The sequence below is a fragment of the Ascaphus truei genome, chromosome 7, assembly GCF_040206685.1.
Source record: "Ascaphus truei isolate aAscTru1 chromosome 7, aAscTru1.hap1, whole genome shotgun sequence".
In the NCBI taxonomy this organism is placed as follows: domain Eukaryota; kingdom Metazoa; phylum Chordata; class Amphibia; order Anura; family Ascaphidae; genus Ascaphus; species Ascaphus truei.
The window spans coordinates 61207118-61223148 of NC_134489.1; the positions used below are offsets into that span (position 1 = coordinate 61207118).

The 16031-nt window shown below is 40.9% G+C and overlaps 1 protein-coding gene across 8 annotated transcripts in view; it reads left to right on the top strand.

The window, feature by feature from the left end:
* Positions 1-16031, top strand: part of HYCC2 (hyccin PI4KA lipid kinase complex subunit 2) — a 57860-nt gene that overhangs the window by 19491 nt on the left and 22338 nt on the right. For all 8 annotated transcript variants that reach the window (XM_075608665.1, XM_075608670.1, XM_075608663.1 and 5 more), the window contains 4 exons: positions 8393-8473; positions 9221-9322; positions 14478-14657; positions 15270-15350. In XM_075608665.1, coding sequence (XP_075464780.1) covers positions 8423-8473; positions 9221-9322; positions 14478-14657; positions 15270-15350 — 414 coding nt within the window. In that variant the 5' untranslated portion in view covers positions 8393-8422. The remainder of the gene's footprint in view (positions 1-8392; positions 8474-9220; positions 9323-14477; positions 14658-15269; positions 15351-16031) is intronic.

A 16031-nucleotide genomic window follows, 5' to 3' on the forward strand; every position in this document is an offset into this window, starting at 1 on the left:
AAAAACCTGTGCAACTCCTATATGTGGCATTTTAGTTGTGTCTTTTTAATCTAACCCCTTTAAGAGCCTGTCGGAGTCTTTGGATAGAACAGGGTAAAATGAAAGGAAATAGGCAGTGTTAACATCATTCCTTTAAATACATGTGCCTGCTCCTTGTGCCGTGCAAGTTTTCTTTTTCTGCAATTAGATTGCAAAGCACTGAACAATTGTATGTCCATATCTGCGTACATTAATATAACATGTGATCCGGTTTGAAAAATATGTCTGGGTTTGTAAGAAGTGGTTGGATGTTCATGTGTTGTCACCAGTTTCCAGGATAGGCACAGTCATTGTAAGGACCTGTGTAATCCTGTAAATCTTTTGATCTGCTGCATTTGTATGGTGCTGCGTCTGTCACTGGGAAGCTGGAGCGTGACCTCGTGTAATGAAGCGGTTTAGTCTTCAGATCTTAAGAGCACTAGCAGTTCTGATCCCTCAGTTTCAGCACAATGCACTCTGCAAGTTTGCTTGTGAACGCGCCATATGCAGACACCAGACAGAAGGTATCGAAGATCTTGGCCAGAAACCAAAACATATTGTGTGTTCTAGACAGGCTGAAATCCCTCTGTAAGAAAGTTAATACCTTACTTGTAGCCTAACCATTTGCTAAGTATTGCAGAGTGTTTGACTTTGAGCCCTGCTTGCATGCAAGTCTAATTGGGCTCCAAGTCTTTCTTTAGAATAGTATGTAAATTAAAAGCGCGCAATACAGGTAATTCTTATTATGAAGGCGTGCAGACCCGAGACAAATGTAAAGAGCATCTCTCTGTAAACGGATTTAGAATCTAAATATATTCAGTGATTGTTTACAGGGGGCAGAACATATGTAAATCTCCATTTTCCTTTTGCAGCGTAGCAGGTTGGTGTAAATGTTACCTTTTAAATGAGACTTGTTGATCATGTTTGAGGCTTGAAGTCTAACAGATCTCAAGGTAAAGCTATACCAAGTACGAACTGCACATACAACTATAATATACTGAACATATGTCCCCCGCACTCATAAGCGTAAATGACACTAGGACGAATCCAACCAATGATAATTTACTGCTTGTAAGGTAGAAAAAATATACACAAAGATTAAGCTGCACAAAGAGTATTAAGACCACAGAGAACGAGTATCAATAAAAAAAAATTATTTCCTTCCAGGAACACAAGGTAAGTCAAATGGCCACACAAAGAAATTAAAGGGGAAAAAAACCAAGTACCAGGAGGAGGAAAAATCCATTAGCAGTCTGCCACAAATATAGTCTATAACGCCAATCAGTGGGGCACGAAAAAATCGCAAGCAGGTACTGAGCATCAGGCAAAAAGTCAGGTTAACAGTCAATGAAAGGGAGGGCAACATAAACATTTCAGGATACAAGATCCTTTCTTCTGGCCCATTCCCATGTATAGTAAACAAATGCAGTATTTCCCTTATGTGGATGTGTCCCTCCTCAGAGAGTAGTATAGGGACAAACAACCACTGCGTATATGTCAGAATATCTCATTCACTTTGTATATGCACATACAACTGTGGCCTCTGTTTTTCAAACCAAATATTTAACATATTACAGGGTAATTATTACAACTGCTGATCAGAGCCCAATGCCTCTTCCTAATGCACAAACTGTTGTGAAGGATTCTTCTGCCTGTGACTTAGATGCTAAAGGTGGCATGTACATTACAATGTCAACATTTCAGGTGGCACGAGACTTGGTACCTTACTTTCCATTTGATAGCTCATAGAATAACCCCTCCTGGTGCATTTCTATCAAACACTCGAGCATGTTATAGCAACAAAAATAAAGGCAGCTTGTTAATAAGTAATGTTTTTCTGGACCACATGAAACTGTGCCTTTTTTTAAGGCCTCTACCAGCCAGCAAAGAACAAGCTTCAGAAAGTGCTGTCTGCCTCAGTGTCTCCAATAAATGTCTTCAAATAAATCAATTCATCCAGGTGCAGTAATTTCTGCAAGCAGCTGAAGGATGAGCCAGCCAGACAGTAATATCAGTTAGACAGGAGTGAGCTCACTGCGGAAATCCCACTGCTTCTGTTAGTAAAGGTATTCACTGCGAAATGCTCAAAGAACTAGATTGGTCATCACTAGAGTCTAGGCGCAAAGTTCACCTTTCCTGTCTCACCCTCAAATACTTTCTGAGCAAGCTACCCAGCTACCTGAACAAGCTCCTCACCCCTACCACATGCAGCACCTATCACCTGAGATCAGACTCCAAAAGACTATTCATGGTCCCAAGACTCAACAAAGTATCCGGACGTTCCTCCTTCTCCTTCCGTGCACCCCAAAACTGGAACAACCTACCAGAGACTCTCATATCCACCACCAGCTTAAGTTCTTTCAAATCTAAGGCTGTCTCACACTTTAATCTGGTCTGTAACTGTTTCATACGCTCATAATATATATTTTCTTTAACTGTGCATGCAATGTCTTGTATATAAATGTATACCTTGTTCATTTATGTAACTGTATTTGTAACCATGTATTATTTGTTTTACTCTGTGCCCAGGACATACTTGAAAACGAGAGGTAACTCTCAATGTATTACTTCCTGGTAAAATATTTTATAAATAAATAAATAATAAATAAATAAATAATTCGAGCAGTGAGACACTGAAGGTCTAGTGGAGATTCCCAAATCAAGCAGTTATCAACAGCTTGCATATTTAAGGTAATTAAGCACTTCTGTTTTATTAGAGACCCTAAATTATTTTCCAGCATGTAAAGGGATGTATGCTTCATGCCCCTCTGGCAATCAGAGTTAAAGCAGCAGCTTCTCTGGGGGAGTGGCACACTAGTACGGTCACTGCTTTCGAAGCAGGTTAACCTGGTTTACATCCCAGTGTTGACGCCTTGTGACCCTGGGCAAGTGACTTTATCTCCCCGTGCCTCCGAGCAAGGAACACAGGATAATTAGGCCCGTCAGTGTCCAGGGCAACTCGCTCTGTTACTGGAAGGGTTAAAGGGAATGGTCCCTACTGCTTCTTTCCTACTTGAGCTCCTGTGACTGTCAGAAAGCCAGCAGCCAATGAGAAAACATATGTGATGAGCTAACAGTCATAATGTGATTAATGAGTTGTGGCAGCCAAGAGTCAGGAGATTAAAGTCCCTGTCTGAGGAATGTGCTGTGTAAATCTTTAGGAATTGGGTGGAATGTTTCATCGGTGCCGGGCACAAGTTTCTAACAATCCTATGTGACCATGCACCTGAACTCCTAATTCTACAGTAAGGAACCCTGTGCAACGTGCATGCATTTCAAGCTCCAGGTAATAATATTTTGTAATCTAACATACTAGACTGATTTTATATAACAGCACCTGCCCCATACAGCTTGTAACCATATGATTGCGACACAGGAGGGTGACTTGCCCAAGTTCAGTCTAACCGTCACCGGGTTTAGAACCCAGCTCACCCACTACAAAGGCAGGGATTTTTAATGTTTACAACTCTTCCTTCCTTTTTTTTTTTTTTTTTAATTTTTTTAAATTTTTTTTAAAAACTATTAGGGGATCAGTTTGAGCTTTGTAGTTGTTGAATATTTGCGTCTGAAAGAAATTGCGTAAGTGATTTGTATACAGTAGGTCACAAAACACCTTAAAGCTGTTATTTTGGGAACCGCTGTCTAACATGATGCAAATATTGCGTAGTCAAAGTATGTTGGGTTACACTATTTAAAGGAAGACATCGCTGTGGATGATCCCCTGTGAATTATGTTACAATCTAGAGTTTTATAGTGAATCTTCAACTGAGTCTCCCAGCTGGAAAACTGGGGCAAATTCTGTGCAAAAAACAGCACTGTATTTATCAAAGAAATGTAATCCAATTAAAAGCAATCAGGGTTTTTTTCTTTGATCCATTCTTTTGCACTGGTATTGTCCTAGTTTTGAAGCTTAGAGTCTTTAGTAAATAACTTCTGAAAACGTAATCTATTTTGTGGTGTTCACCATGTTTGTATATTGTAGTACATGTGACTAAGGATTTGGGTTCTTATTAGATTAAATTCAGGTTCAAGCCAGGTTTCAGGACCAAAACGCAGCAGTGTGCAAGGCACGTAATGACATTGTAGGGCTTCTGATTGTAGTTGCATTTGATGATATGCTGTGTAGACTTGCTGTTGTTATTATTTCGCTTTAAACCTGGCACAAAATGAGTGTGCTGCTGCCCACTTTAATGGTGTTCCTCTTATGAGACTGTAAGGCCGCAGTTATAATGCCGGCAACGCGACGTCGCAGCAAAACAAATGCATTGCCGCAGTCGCGTGCACTTATAGTAGAGGCGACGCGACGGCTTGGTCGCAATCGCTGGAAGTCAAATCAATTTGATTTTTCCAGCGACCGCAGCCTGACGTCGCCGGCACTAGAAGCGTAGCCTAAGATTTGACAGCACAAGGGTCCTAAAACCATTTCCTGTACTGTATAAGGCAGGTTTGGCCAACTTCAGTTCTCAAGGGCCACCAACGGGTCAGGTTTTAAGGATGTCCCTGCTACAGCACAGGTGGCTCAGTCAATGACTGAGCCACTGATTGAGCCACTTTTGCTGAGGCAGGGATATCCTGAAAGCCTGGCCTGTTGGTGTCCCCTGAGGACGGGAGTTGGCCACCCCTGGTATAAGGCATTTGGAAAATAAATAGCAGTGAGTGCATGTCAAAGGGCAAGTTGAATATTTTTTAACTAAAAGATTCTTGTTGCCTTGTGGAGAGAGCCTTTGAAGTGGGAAACACTGCTTTGGCACCCATGCTGAGATGGCTTTGGGTATGTTACTTTACATCAACAGCAAAAGCTAGACTGTAGGTTCTCTGCGGTAAGGATTACATTAGTCCTATAAAAGTATAAGCACAGCTCAGTATGCTTTGTCAGTGGTGTATAAAAATACAAGATCAGTTCCAGCGTAAATTAAATTATCGCATTCATATCCACAGGCATGCAGGCTTCATTAGCTTTCCACAGATCTGCTGCTTTTTTATTTATTTTTATTGCGGTTGTGTATATTCTTATTTTGTACCAGACAGGTTAACCGTTTCATCTTCCTCTCATCTTGTTTTTCATCCAGAAAGATCTGTTTTTCGCTTTGTTTTATGCATTTTAAAATAACCTTCTGCATCTTTCTTTTCCTAAGAGGCAACAAGCGGGTCCCTTGGAGGGCTGTGTAACCCCTTCGCGGCCAGAGGCGCCAGCAATGATTGCTTTAGCAGTGACCAGGTTAATGATAAATATTGAGCTTTATGGTCCATATTTACTAAGCAGTCTTCTGCCACAGGACACCTTCCAACCCTGGAATACCCACAGTGATTTCAGTGGGCTGTAAGGCGTGCTTTAGCAGGGGAAGGTGTCTTGCGGCAGAAGACTGCTTAGTAAATATGGCCCTTTATCAGCACGCTGGAAGCTTGTGTACTTCTGATTAGAATGCTGCTGCCATAAATGTTTATCTTTCCAGTTATTTGGTAGTGAACCGAGGTCCAATGAATGAGCCAGTGGTCAGTTTAAAAATAAATGCTCTGCAAAGGCAGAAAAAAAAGAGCATTAACCACACAAGTGTCGTGCACATACATAGCTCATCTGTGTTTCCATGAAACCCTGACCGTTTTGCATTGCTTCAAGTCCAAAAATAGCTGGAGCCGTTGTCACTAAATATATAGAGAGAAGGGTCTTGAGACTGTAGCAGTCTTTGCAGGTGTTCTATGGCTTTTCAGTTCTGAAACGGCTGCTTCCATTTTTTTTATCTGAGATAAAACCCTACCGCCACACTTTGTTTCCTACATGGTGTGTATGTCCCAATTTGTTGGTTTCTATAGAATAACGTGTAAGGAACGAGATCCTTTTCTCTGCTATATGTTGATAAATAGACACCTGTGGGGATTCTTCAACACCATCTACCACGAAGAGGTTTACAGTATTTTCTGTCGCCCATGATAAATTGCGTAGCGTGTTTGAATGATTATTCTATAGTGTGATACGTGTGACTAATGGGAGTTTTCCTGCAGGCTTCCCCTGGTAGCATTCCTTAGGGGATTTTCATCACTGCTGCATTTTGGGTTTAAAACGAAATAAATTGTGTGTTTTTTTTATATTGCAGCATTTGGGTTTAAATTATGTATAATTTGGGACCTTCCTCGTGTTATTGACCCAGAGAGGACTGAAGCGTTGATTTCTGTACTTTGGATGATAAAGATCACATTTTGATATTCAACCTTACAGTGCAGTGCCTATTTCATCAGAGTTTAATGGAGTATTTATCTATCTTTTGACGAGTGCACTAGCCATGTAGCGACTGGATACAGAATTGAAGTGCCTGTTATCAAGTTTTCTTGCGTGTGTCTATGTATATACAGTGTGTATATTTTATAGTTCTACAATACAATGAAGAACGTTGGCCTGAAAAATATACATCTAAAACCAAAGTATATATTATTTTTAATATATTTATTTTTTATATATTTTTTTCTCAGATCACCATTCTTCATTGAAGAACAATACTTTGTAACTGATTTATACCACCGGCCTAATGGCCTGAATCTGATAAATATAGCAATGTGTTGCTGGCCCATCTGTCAGTGACTGGATAAGCACCTGTGGCACAGGCGGGCTGTAGAGCAGGCACACACAGCTCTGCTCCATTTGTGGGCATGTTTCAGTTTAGAGAAGCATCCACGGGTCTAATGATGTATTTGCTAAATCCTGAAACTGTACTTTTGAGTTATGGATTATAAAACAGCGTTTGTTTCCTTTAACTGATTTCCAGCCATACAGAATACTTTGGCACATTTTATAAATAAGTGATAATGTTCATAAACAGAGCAGTCAGTAGTTATACTAAATTAAAACCAAGTAACTGCGTTCAGATTCTCGTGCATCACTACATATGTGAGCTGATTCATATTATCTGTGGAGACATTAATTAGCTGATAATAGCTCAGCTAAAAGTCTGCCCTATAGATTAATTACATAATTGGAGATGTGGTGTGTGTGTGTGTATTCTATCCTTGCAGTGGGAGTTTTTCCTCTCCGTTTCTGGATTTGCTTGCAGTCCTCAGGTGGACATGCGAGTGCAATGTTCAGAGCACTGTTCCATAGTCTCTGTCCCCTGCTCCCATTGGTTGAAGCTCTGAACCCTCGGTTGGAGCGACATGTACACCTGCTAAATCTTCATGGCTTTTAATCAGCGGGAATTTATTGGAACTCCTAATATATAAGAAACTGAGCAGTCTACTTATTAAAGTCCCGCAGCAGCAAAGCTGACGCTAAACTAGTTTGAAATGATTGCATCAGCTTTAGCAAAGGAAAAAAATCCAATTGCTTACATTTGGAATAATTATTTTTCATTAATCGTGCAGTTTTTTGCTTGATTTGCAGGTGTGCGCGCACACAGACGCGCACTTTCATCTTGTAATTCAGGACAGCTATATCTTGTATTTGGTGCCACAGTGTTGTAATCTGCTGTTTATTTAGCCTTAAGCACTCAGGTTTTGATTTTATTGAAGAACAGATCTCCCAAAGCACCTGGCTACAATGAGAGATCGATTAGCATCTTTAAATAATTTAGAGAGTGCACACTGCATTTACTGCATAGAAAAGTTTTATTTCCCGGGCTCTTGGCTTTGCCCGGCTTTCTGTGTGGGCTTGCTTCGCAGACGATATATCATTGCTGCAAGCTGACATTCTTCTATGAATGAATCCTTACAGGTCGAGTGATACTGAGTTTCTTCCCTTACATGGCCAGCTGGTTCTGTTGTGGGTACAGATGTAATGGCAGAGGTGCACAGTAACGGGTTTCTGCCTGGCCGCAGAAGCATTCAAATGTTTATAATATATGAGCACACTGAGATATTCTTCTTTTGCTCAACCAAACAAACGCCGATGTTGCAAATAAAATAAAAACTGAAAACCGGAATCCCTATTTATGATGTTCTCTTCTCAGTATGATAAAGAGTTCACATGCAGAGCCCAATCCTCCGTTTTACTGCTTTATTGTGATGGAACCGTGAATTGAACTCACACTAGTATCCACAAAAGTATTTTGGGCTTCTTTATATCCATCGTCACTGCACTGTATGAAACCTTTTACTGCCGCAGTGGCGATCAACACCTTTCAGTTCAATTCAGCTATGCTGCTTCTTGCTGTGAAATTTAGGTGCAATTAAAGTAGGTGTGGCCAACTCCAGACCTCAAGGGCCACCAACAGGTCAAGTTTTTTAAGGGTATCCCGGCTTCTGTACAGGTGTGAATGACTAAGCCACTGTTTGAGAAACCTGTGCTGAAGCAGGGATATACCTAATGCATGGCCTGTTGGTAGCCCTTGAGGACTGGATTTGGCCAGCCATGAGCGAAACAATAACCAGATTATCTGTCTTTCCTTAGCGAAAATAGAGCAGTGGATGTGGTAAGAAGATGCTGGGATCGGAACGTGGTGTAGTGGAAGAATGGCTCTCACAATACAAGGTGAGAGGGTAGATCAATTACTGGTTTTAATGTAAACTTTCCAATGCATCAGTGGCTGCAGCCAGGTGCAAGAGGGAGGCATGTTTCGGAGACAGGAGTGCTAGAACAAGATGTCGTGCTCTGAAGCTGTAGGGCGGGAAGCTGATAGAAAATGTGATGAAGAACTTCATTAATAATAGGGTGGTAAATTTATCGAATAGCCTCCTAACAGATGTGCTGGATGTTAATACAGTAAAGGAATTCAACTTGCGATAGATACCAGGCTATACTAAATATGCAACAAAGCCAAAGATCTAATAGTCTGAGGTTTCACAACAGGCAATTGGGCAGACTAGGTATTTCTTATCTGCTATCAGTTTCTGTCAAATTTACACTGGAACTTTATTCATATCGCAATGATGATTTTATGATTGTTACTTCTTGCCTTCTGTCCTCCTCTGTTTACTGTTTCACTCCTAACCATCATGCTTTCTTCTACTTCGAACCTTTTACTTCTGTCATTGATTCTGTTTATTTCTGAATTCTAACTCTGGAAACACTCAAGATGTAGATGTGCATCTCAAAATATATCACCAGTGCTTGTACCAGCTTTCTGCATGCAAAAGGATCTGGTTTTCCTCCAAGACTTATGTGACTTTACAGTCCAACTAACCCTGGCTGCATTATTTGTGCAGTAACTAAATCATTATTTTAGGAAGTTCTGGCTGGCCTCTGAATTTTAGTGTTTGTTTTCTATCGTCTCCACAGGTGTTACCTGAAACGCAACTCCCTGCTTATGCTGCAACTCTCCATCGTAAGAAAACCCTTGTGTCTGCTCTGTATAAAGTCATTCAGGACCCAAATAACGAGGTGAGCTTTCTTTGCAGAGTTACTGACGCATCCATTGCAGTGGAAAGGAAGTGGCCCAAACAGTATGTATCCATACTTGGTCTCCTCCCCACTTTAGATGTGGAGATCCATGCACTGTATGCATGTTCATGATATTACTCGTGTAGAGTCGGATCTGCTTTGTGGTTAATATGTCAATATAAGGCAATTCGTAAAATATTACAACAAACTTTTCTAAATAAAAATATAAAAACAGCATTGTTTTAACCGTGCCATCTGTGTACGTCATCCAGGATTTATTCTTGCTGGCTAATTTGTCTTATAACGTTGTTTTGAACGTTAGGTGTGATCTGCGACTACATTTTTCACTGAAAGCTGTGTCTTTAATAATTGATGGGTGTTTTAAGTTGCAGTTTTTTTTTAAGACAAAGGAGAGATGAGATAATCTCCGAAAAACTCCCTCCCACATATCTTCATTTACTGAGCAAAAATATACATCAAGTGAAGGGGCGCCTCAGCATCAAGAAAGTCGCCTTTCTACAATTGATTTTTAACAGGTTGAAAGAACCTTAAAACTGTGATGTTGCAGGCTTTAGAATTGAAGTGATTCACCCCAGCTGGCAGGATCCTCCTGTTCTTGTATGGAGTTGGAGCCAGTTCTGGCATTTAGCCATTGCCCTACTGGCATGGCTGCTGTAGTTGCCTTTGGGGAGGTCATTAGTTTATTAAATATCGGTAGCGGGTGCACCAGCTTGGATACCTTGTCAATGAAGCCGGGGGTCAAACAGACGAGCATGTGCATAGACGCCTCATTACAGGGAAACTTTGTAGTTACCTCCATAATTGGCCATGGATTGAATGCCATGTTGATTAAACTAGATTGTAAACCCCATGTATTTGTGCTGGTAGATATTAGCTGCCAGTGTTAGTGTTGATGTTTTGCATGCAGTCCCTTTATTATACGTTCTACTTTCTACGTTCTTCCAAAAGGAGAGAATTGCAGAATAATTGTTCCTTTTTTATTATTATTATTATTTGTAATGTTCTAATCTGTTAGGCAAGAAAGTTAGCACTGGTAGAAGTATTTCTCACAAACTAGTACTTGGAAGGAAGTATTTCTCACAAAGCAGCGAGGAAGATCACTGTGACGGTGAGGGGGTAACCTGGCTCACAATAAAGGTTTAAGCCTGTTTGGTTACCTCTGATCCATGTATTGGGGTTGCAGAGTGTCAACTCTTGAGCCCAGGGTTTGTACATGCATAACATGTAATAATAAAGTATTTTATGTGTTTTTACCTTTCCAGGAGTGTCAGCAAGCAGAGATTGCTGTGGTATGAGTTTCAAGGGGGTTTTGCGTAGAAAGTTTTGTCAGAATGTGCCTAGGTAGCTGGTGTTCAGAGTGGCTGGATACCACAAAAATGTACCCGTAATCATGAGTGATTCCTGGATACCTGTAGGCACATTGTCCCAGTAATACCGCCCTTGAAAACGCTTTCGTGACTCACCACAAGGGGTTCCCTGCTTCAGCACAGATCAGAAAGGTAAAAGGGGCATAGGGATGTGAAGTGTCCCTGAAACAGTCAAGGGGTCCATAGGTTAATGGGGAAACCCAGTAAATGCCCAGGTCATCCAGAACCTGTATAAGGGTTCTGAGGTGCTCCAACCATGCTTCAGCACAGACCAGAAAGGTAAAAGGGGCATAGGGATGTGAAGTGTCCCTGAAACAGTCATGGTGTCCCTGAAACAGTCATGGTGTCCCTAGGTTAATGGGGATACCCAGTAAATGTCCAGGTCACCCAGAACCGGTATAGAGGTTCTGAGGGGCTCCAACCATACATATAAGGTTGTGAGGGCATTCTTAGAATCCATACTAAGTCTATGCAATTGTGTGTGGGGAATATGGCTAGTGAAAAATAAAGTGCAGCTTTTTATTCTATTTTCCATACCAGAAAGACTTAGGTTCCAAATTGTAACTTAAAATAATATTTATATATAATAATATTAATATTCTGAATAGCAAGTGGCTGAGGTGGCAACCTTGCACATGCCCATGCCCATGCCAGATTCAGGAAACCCACTTGCCCGGCTTCACAAGACAAGCATCGCTCTGATTGGCTGGTTAGGAAACTCCCACGCCCGGATTGGCTGCAGGGTTTTCTGAATGAAACTCAGAAGTATTATAAACACCTGACCCAATCAGATTTGTAGATTCTATGCACCAAGTAAATTCAAGTCCCCTGGAGAGAGGGAGCGGTGGCGTCTGGAATTGCAGGCTGGTTTCAGTTCCTGGACATTTCAGGCTAGGTCCCTGTCAGGGTATAAGCTTTGGATTTAGAAGCCCCTGCACCTAGGAAAAAATAGTTTTCACCCCCATACTCCCAGTAAGCGTGTCTTTTCTTATGTAGGTTGTGTAACATTGTGTCTGCCTTTTCCTGTGAATACATTTACCATTTACTTAATTTACCTGTTTTGCTCAATGTATGATCCTGGTATAAAGGTGTAAAGGCCTGGTCTCCTGTGACAATCACTGCTTGCAATCTGTTTGCACTGTTAAATATTGTTTTACATTTTGTGTCTCTAATGTTTTGTTGGTATGTATCTATTAAAGCAGGAGTGAGGTATAATTGCATATAACACTAAAGCCTAGTTACTTACTACAGGAAGATGCACCTTGGCAGCATATTTTATTTCTGTAGGCTATGCTGACTCAGAAAAAGATCTGCGGGATAGAACAATGCATAAGCAATATTCTGTATGTGGGATATGTTTAAAGCAGCTAAACATGTGAAATCTTGTGTGTTTTATTTATTTTTATAATTAATCTGTTCTGTACTATTGGATAATAGTGCGTGTTTAAAAAAAAAAAATCAAGTCTTAATGCCATTTTTTATGATTTTAAAGCATCCTTTATTTATTTTTTAGTTATAATGTTTTACCAGGAAGTAATACATTGAGAGTTACCTCTGGTTTTTAATTATGTCCTAGGCACAGAGTTATGATAACAATACATGGTTACATTTGATTTCTACAGCAGGCTTCAATCCACCTTCCCAGCAGTGCAAGATCTTTGCCACACTTTCATGTTTGTGATAATTTGTTGCCAATGTTCCCAGCAGTTTGAGCTGTAAACTGTAACAATAGATATGACCGTGTTAATATCAGGGTACATTGTAGCTGCTCAGTTACACTGACCTGAAGGATTGAGTGAAACTGAAAGGCGGCCATTATGTTAGGCACACCATCAGGATTTTGACAGAATTATAACTGGAGCACCAAACGATTAACATGCTGGGTAATAATGTTGAATTATGCATTTGTCACATGGTTTACATATTAAAAGAAGATAAAAAATGGGGTGTGTGCGGAGCACGCGCATTTTAAGTGAAACTTCTTTTGTCTTTTGTCGCTGTTTTGTTACAGAAATTCTATTTGTGTTGGTGATGTTTTTTTAATTAAAAATCAAAACACAATTTCATTGACAAAACGCAGAGAAGTTTGACTTAGAATGCGCGTGCTCGGCACACACACCCTGTTTTAGCTATTTGCCCTTCTATATTTATACTAACTGTGAATTCCTGGTGTGTGCCTGTGTGTCTGTTGTCTCCGTGTCTTCAACTAGTGTTCCTGCTGCTGCTGCCCATGTGCGACGGCGGCTGCCGAGCTCCAGAGGCCTCTGCGCATGCACAACGTTCGCCGGAGGCCTCCGCATGTGCGGCAGCCCGAGAACCCTTCTGCACTCTGCTTATGAGCTTGATTGTGGCGACGGCCGCGAGCCAACATGCGTATCTGCATGCTCACGGCAACAGCCTCTTTTGCCCACAATTACGTCACGTCCGTTACTGTACTTCCATCTCTACGAAAGGAGATTCATCCCAGCAAAGAAGTGTCACTTTAAAAGGGGCAATGTAGTATTGCTGCTTTAAAGAACACAGCCATAGCACTAGATGTCAATATCTGAACTTTTGCTATACTTGTATGTAATTCACTTTGCACATAAACAAGTGATTTTCATTAGTTTGTGTGGCCTCTGCTAGATTTTTGGGAAAAGGTTTTCTTTAGCTGCACTGCAGGACCTTCAGTGCTTTTCAACATGGTCCAAAAACCTCCAGCAGTGTATTCTCTTAGGAAATTTACTGCTTGGCCATCTAAAGCTGTCAACCTCTGCTTGGGTAATAGTTTTCTTTAATGCGGTCTACAATTACTCCAGGTCTTGCTAGCATAAGCGTCAGGAGTCTTCATCAGGAAATGTAGCTTATTGCCTCCGGCTTTGTTGACTCGTGAGAACATGTTATTAAATCTAGTGGGTCCCAATATAATTTTGTTTATCAACCATAATAAAAGAACACCATTTTCCACATCAGTTTCTGTTGTCAGACTTGAGATTTACCTTTTTATCATTAGTTTGAATAATTCTGGCAATTCGGATCCTAAATTACTTTAAATGTGGATACTGTGTGTGCCTCTCCCTTCGAATCCGGAGCTAGTAAGTCCATAGCCAGGGCTCTTTTTGTTGTCAGGCAACCTTCACAAATTGAATTCCAACACCTTTGTGCAGAGATCAGCAGGTACAGTATGTCATATAGTGATTTATGGAATTATTCAGAATGGGGCTTGAATGTTAACTGGGATTCTTATTTATTCTGCCATATTTCATTATTTTAAGATGGTTTATCTTGGATTATCTATTGCAGTTTGGATACAAATTCATTGTTGGTCTTTTCTCAGGGTTCTGCCGCACCTGTCCCTATATAAAACGGCGTAGTAGTAATATACCTAGTCCAGAGGACCTTGCGTCTCTGGTGCATGTAAGGCTGCGCTTATAGTGCCTGGTGATGCCACGTCAAAACAAATTCATTGAATCTGTCGCATGCGCTTATAGTAGGCGCAACGGCGACGTAGCGACAAAAAATTTGGAAGCCAGTGAAATTTGATTTTGGGAGAGAGTCGCCACATGTGACTTTCTAAACCAATCACAGAGCGCCTATTGCTCTCTGCCCTCCCCCTTCGTGACATCATTAGCCTTGTCGCCAGCGACGTCGCCCAAACCTAAAGTTCAACTTTCGCCAGTGGCGACGGCGATGGGTGACGTCATCGGTCGCGTTACCGGCACTATAAACGCAGCCTAACACAGGTTGGGATCTGCGTGTGTTTTTCATGAGCCCTCTTCTGCCTGCAGCTCCTGGAGCCCATCTGTCACCAGCTCTTTGAGCTCTACCGCAGCTCCGAGATTCGACTCAAGAGGTTCACCATGCAGTTCCTGCCAGAGCTCATCTGCGTCTATCTGCGCCTCACGGCCAGCCGGGACAGACAGAGCAACGGTTGCATCGAAGCCCTTCTTTTGGGTATTTACAATCTGGTAAGGGAGGTTCATCTCCACCCTCAGCCACTTATAATTACGGTGTGAGATCTGGGCAAATGTTTAACCCATTTTCTGTCAAAGGGGCCTGCAACGCAATGCAAAGCATCCTATGCTTCGGTCTAACCTGCCTTCTTCCCATGAGCCAGCAGCACCACGTGTTATTTTAATATTTGTATTTTTATTCACTTATCTTCACTTCATGTACTCACTTTATGTATAATGTCATTTAAAAGTTAAAATTAACACACACACACACACACACACACACACACATACACATACATATACATATACATATACATATACAGAGACACACACACACACACATATACACACACACACACACACACACACACACACACACACACACACACACACACACACACACACACACACACACACATATATACACACACACACATATATACACACACATACATATACATATATATATATATATATATACAGATACACATACATATACATATACAGACACAATGTTATTAGAGAGAGATAAAATGCAGGCAGTACAAGTACATTTTGAGCTGCAGATTCCACCCCTGTAGTATAATAAAAGTACCACTCGTAATGTAGGGCTCTCTTCTGCAGGAAATTGCTGACAAAGATGGAAACAATAAGGTTTTATCATTTACCATCCCCTCGTTATCCAAGCCTTCAATATATCACGAGGTAAGTTGAGAGTAAGCTGTGGTCTTATAGAGACAGGATGTGCTGTGCTTCTGTTTGTACAATGATCCTTTGAGGCTCTTTTTTCTATTAAAGGAAGCAGCCCATTCTAGGGCCAAAGTGAATTTATATCAGTGACCTTGTTTAGAAGTTAAATCTGGGTGATTGATACATTTTTTGCTAGTATTTTTAAAACCTTTTTTTACATGGTAAGCTGAGACTTGGGAGGGGGTTGGTTTCCTCTGCCTGCTCCCTTTGTGTGGGATGTCACTGTGTCCAGCAAAAGTCGGCACAGGCAAAACTTCAATCTCTCTCCCCTCCCCTTATCTTTATTGGCGATGAATTATATTTTATGTGATTGGGATGGAATAAGGCTTTATGAAGTTCATTGTTGACAAATGCTCCCCTATTCAGATGTCCCTAAGAAAACTGACCTGTGCTTAATTTGCAAAGAAGCAAATGCAGATAAATCTTTGCTTTAAGCAAGGTTGCATTCACATAAACTATTATTACTAGAAGTAACCATTGACCTCAACTAACTTTACATGCGGTCGAGCAAAGTTCAACATGAACAAGTAAAAATACCCCTCCCCACTATAATGATTTACTGACTATCAGTATTTCCTGTTACCGATTCCCTTTGTGCAAAAAGGAATTTTTAATAATTTTGCTTTGTATTTGCGT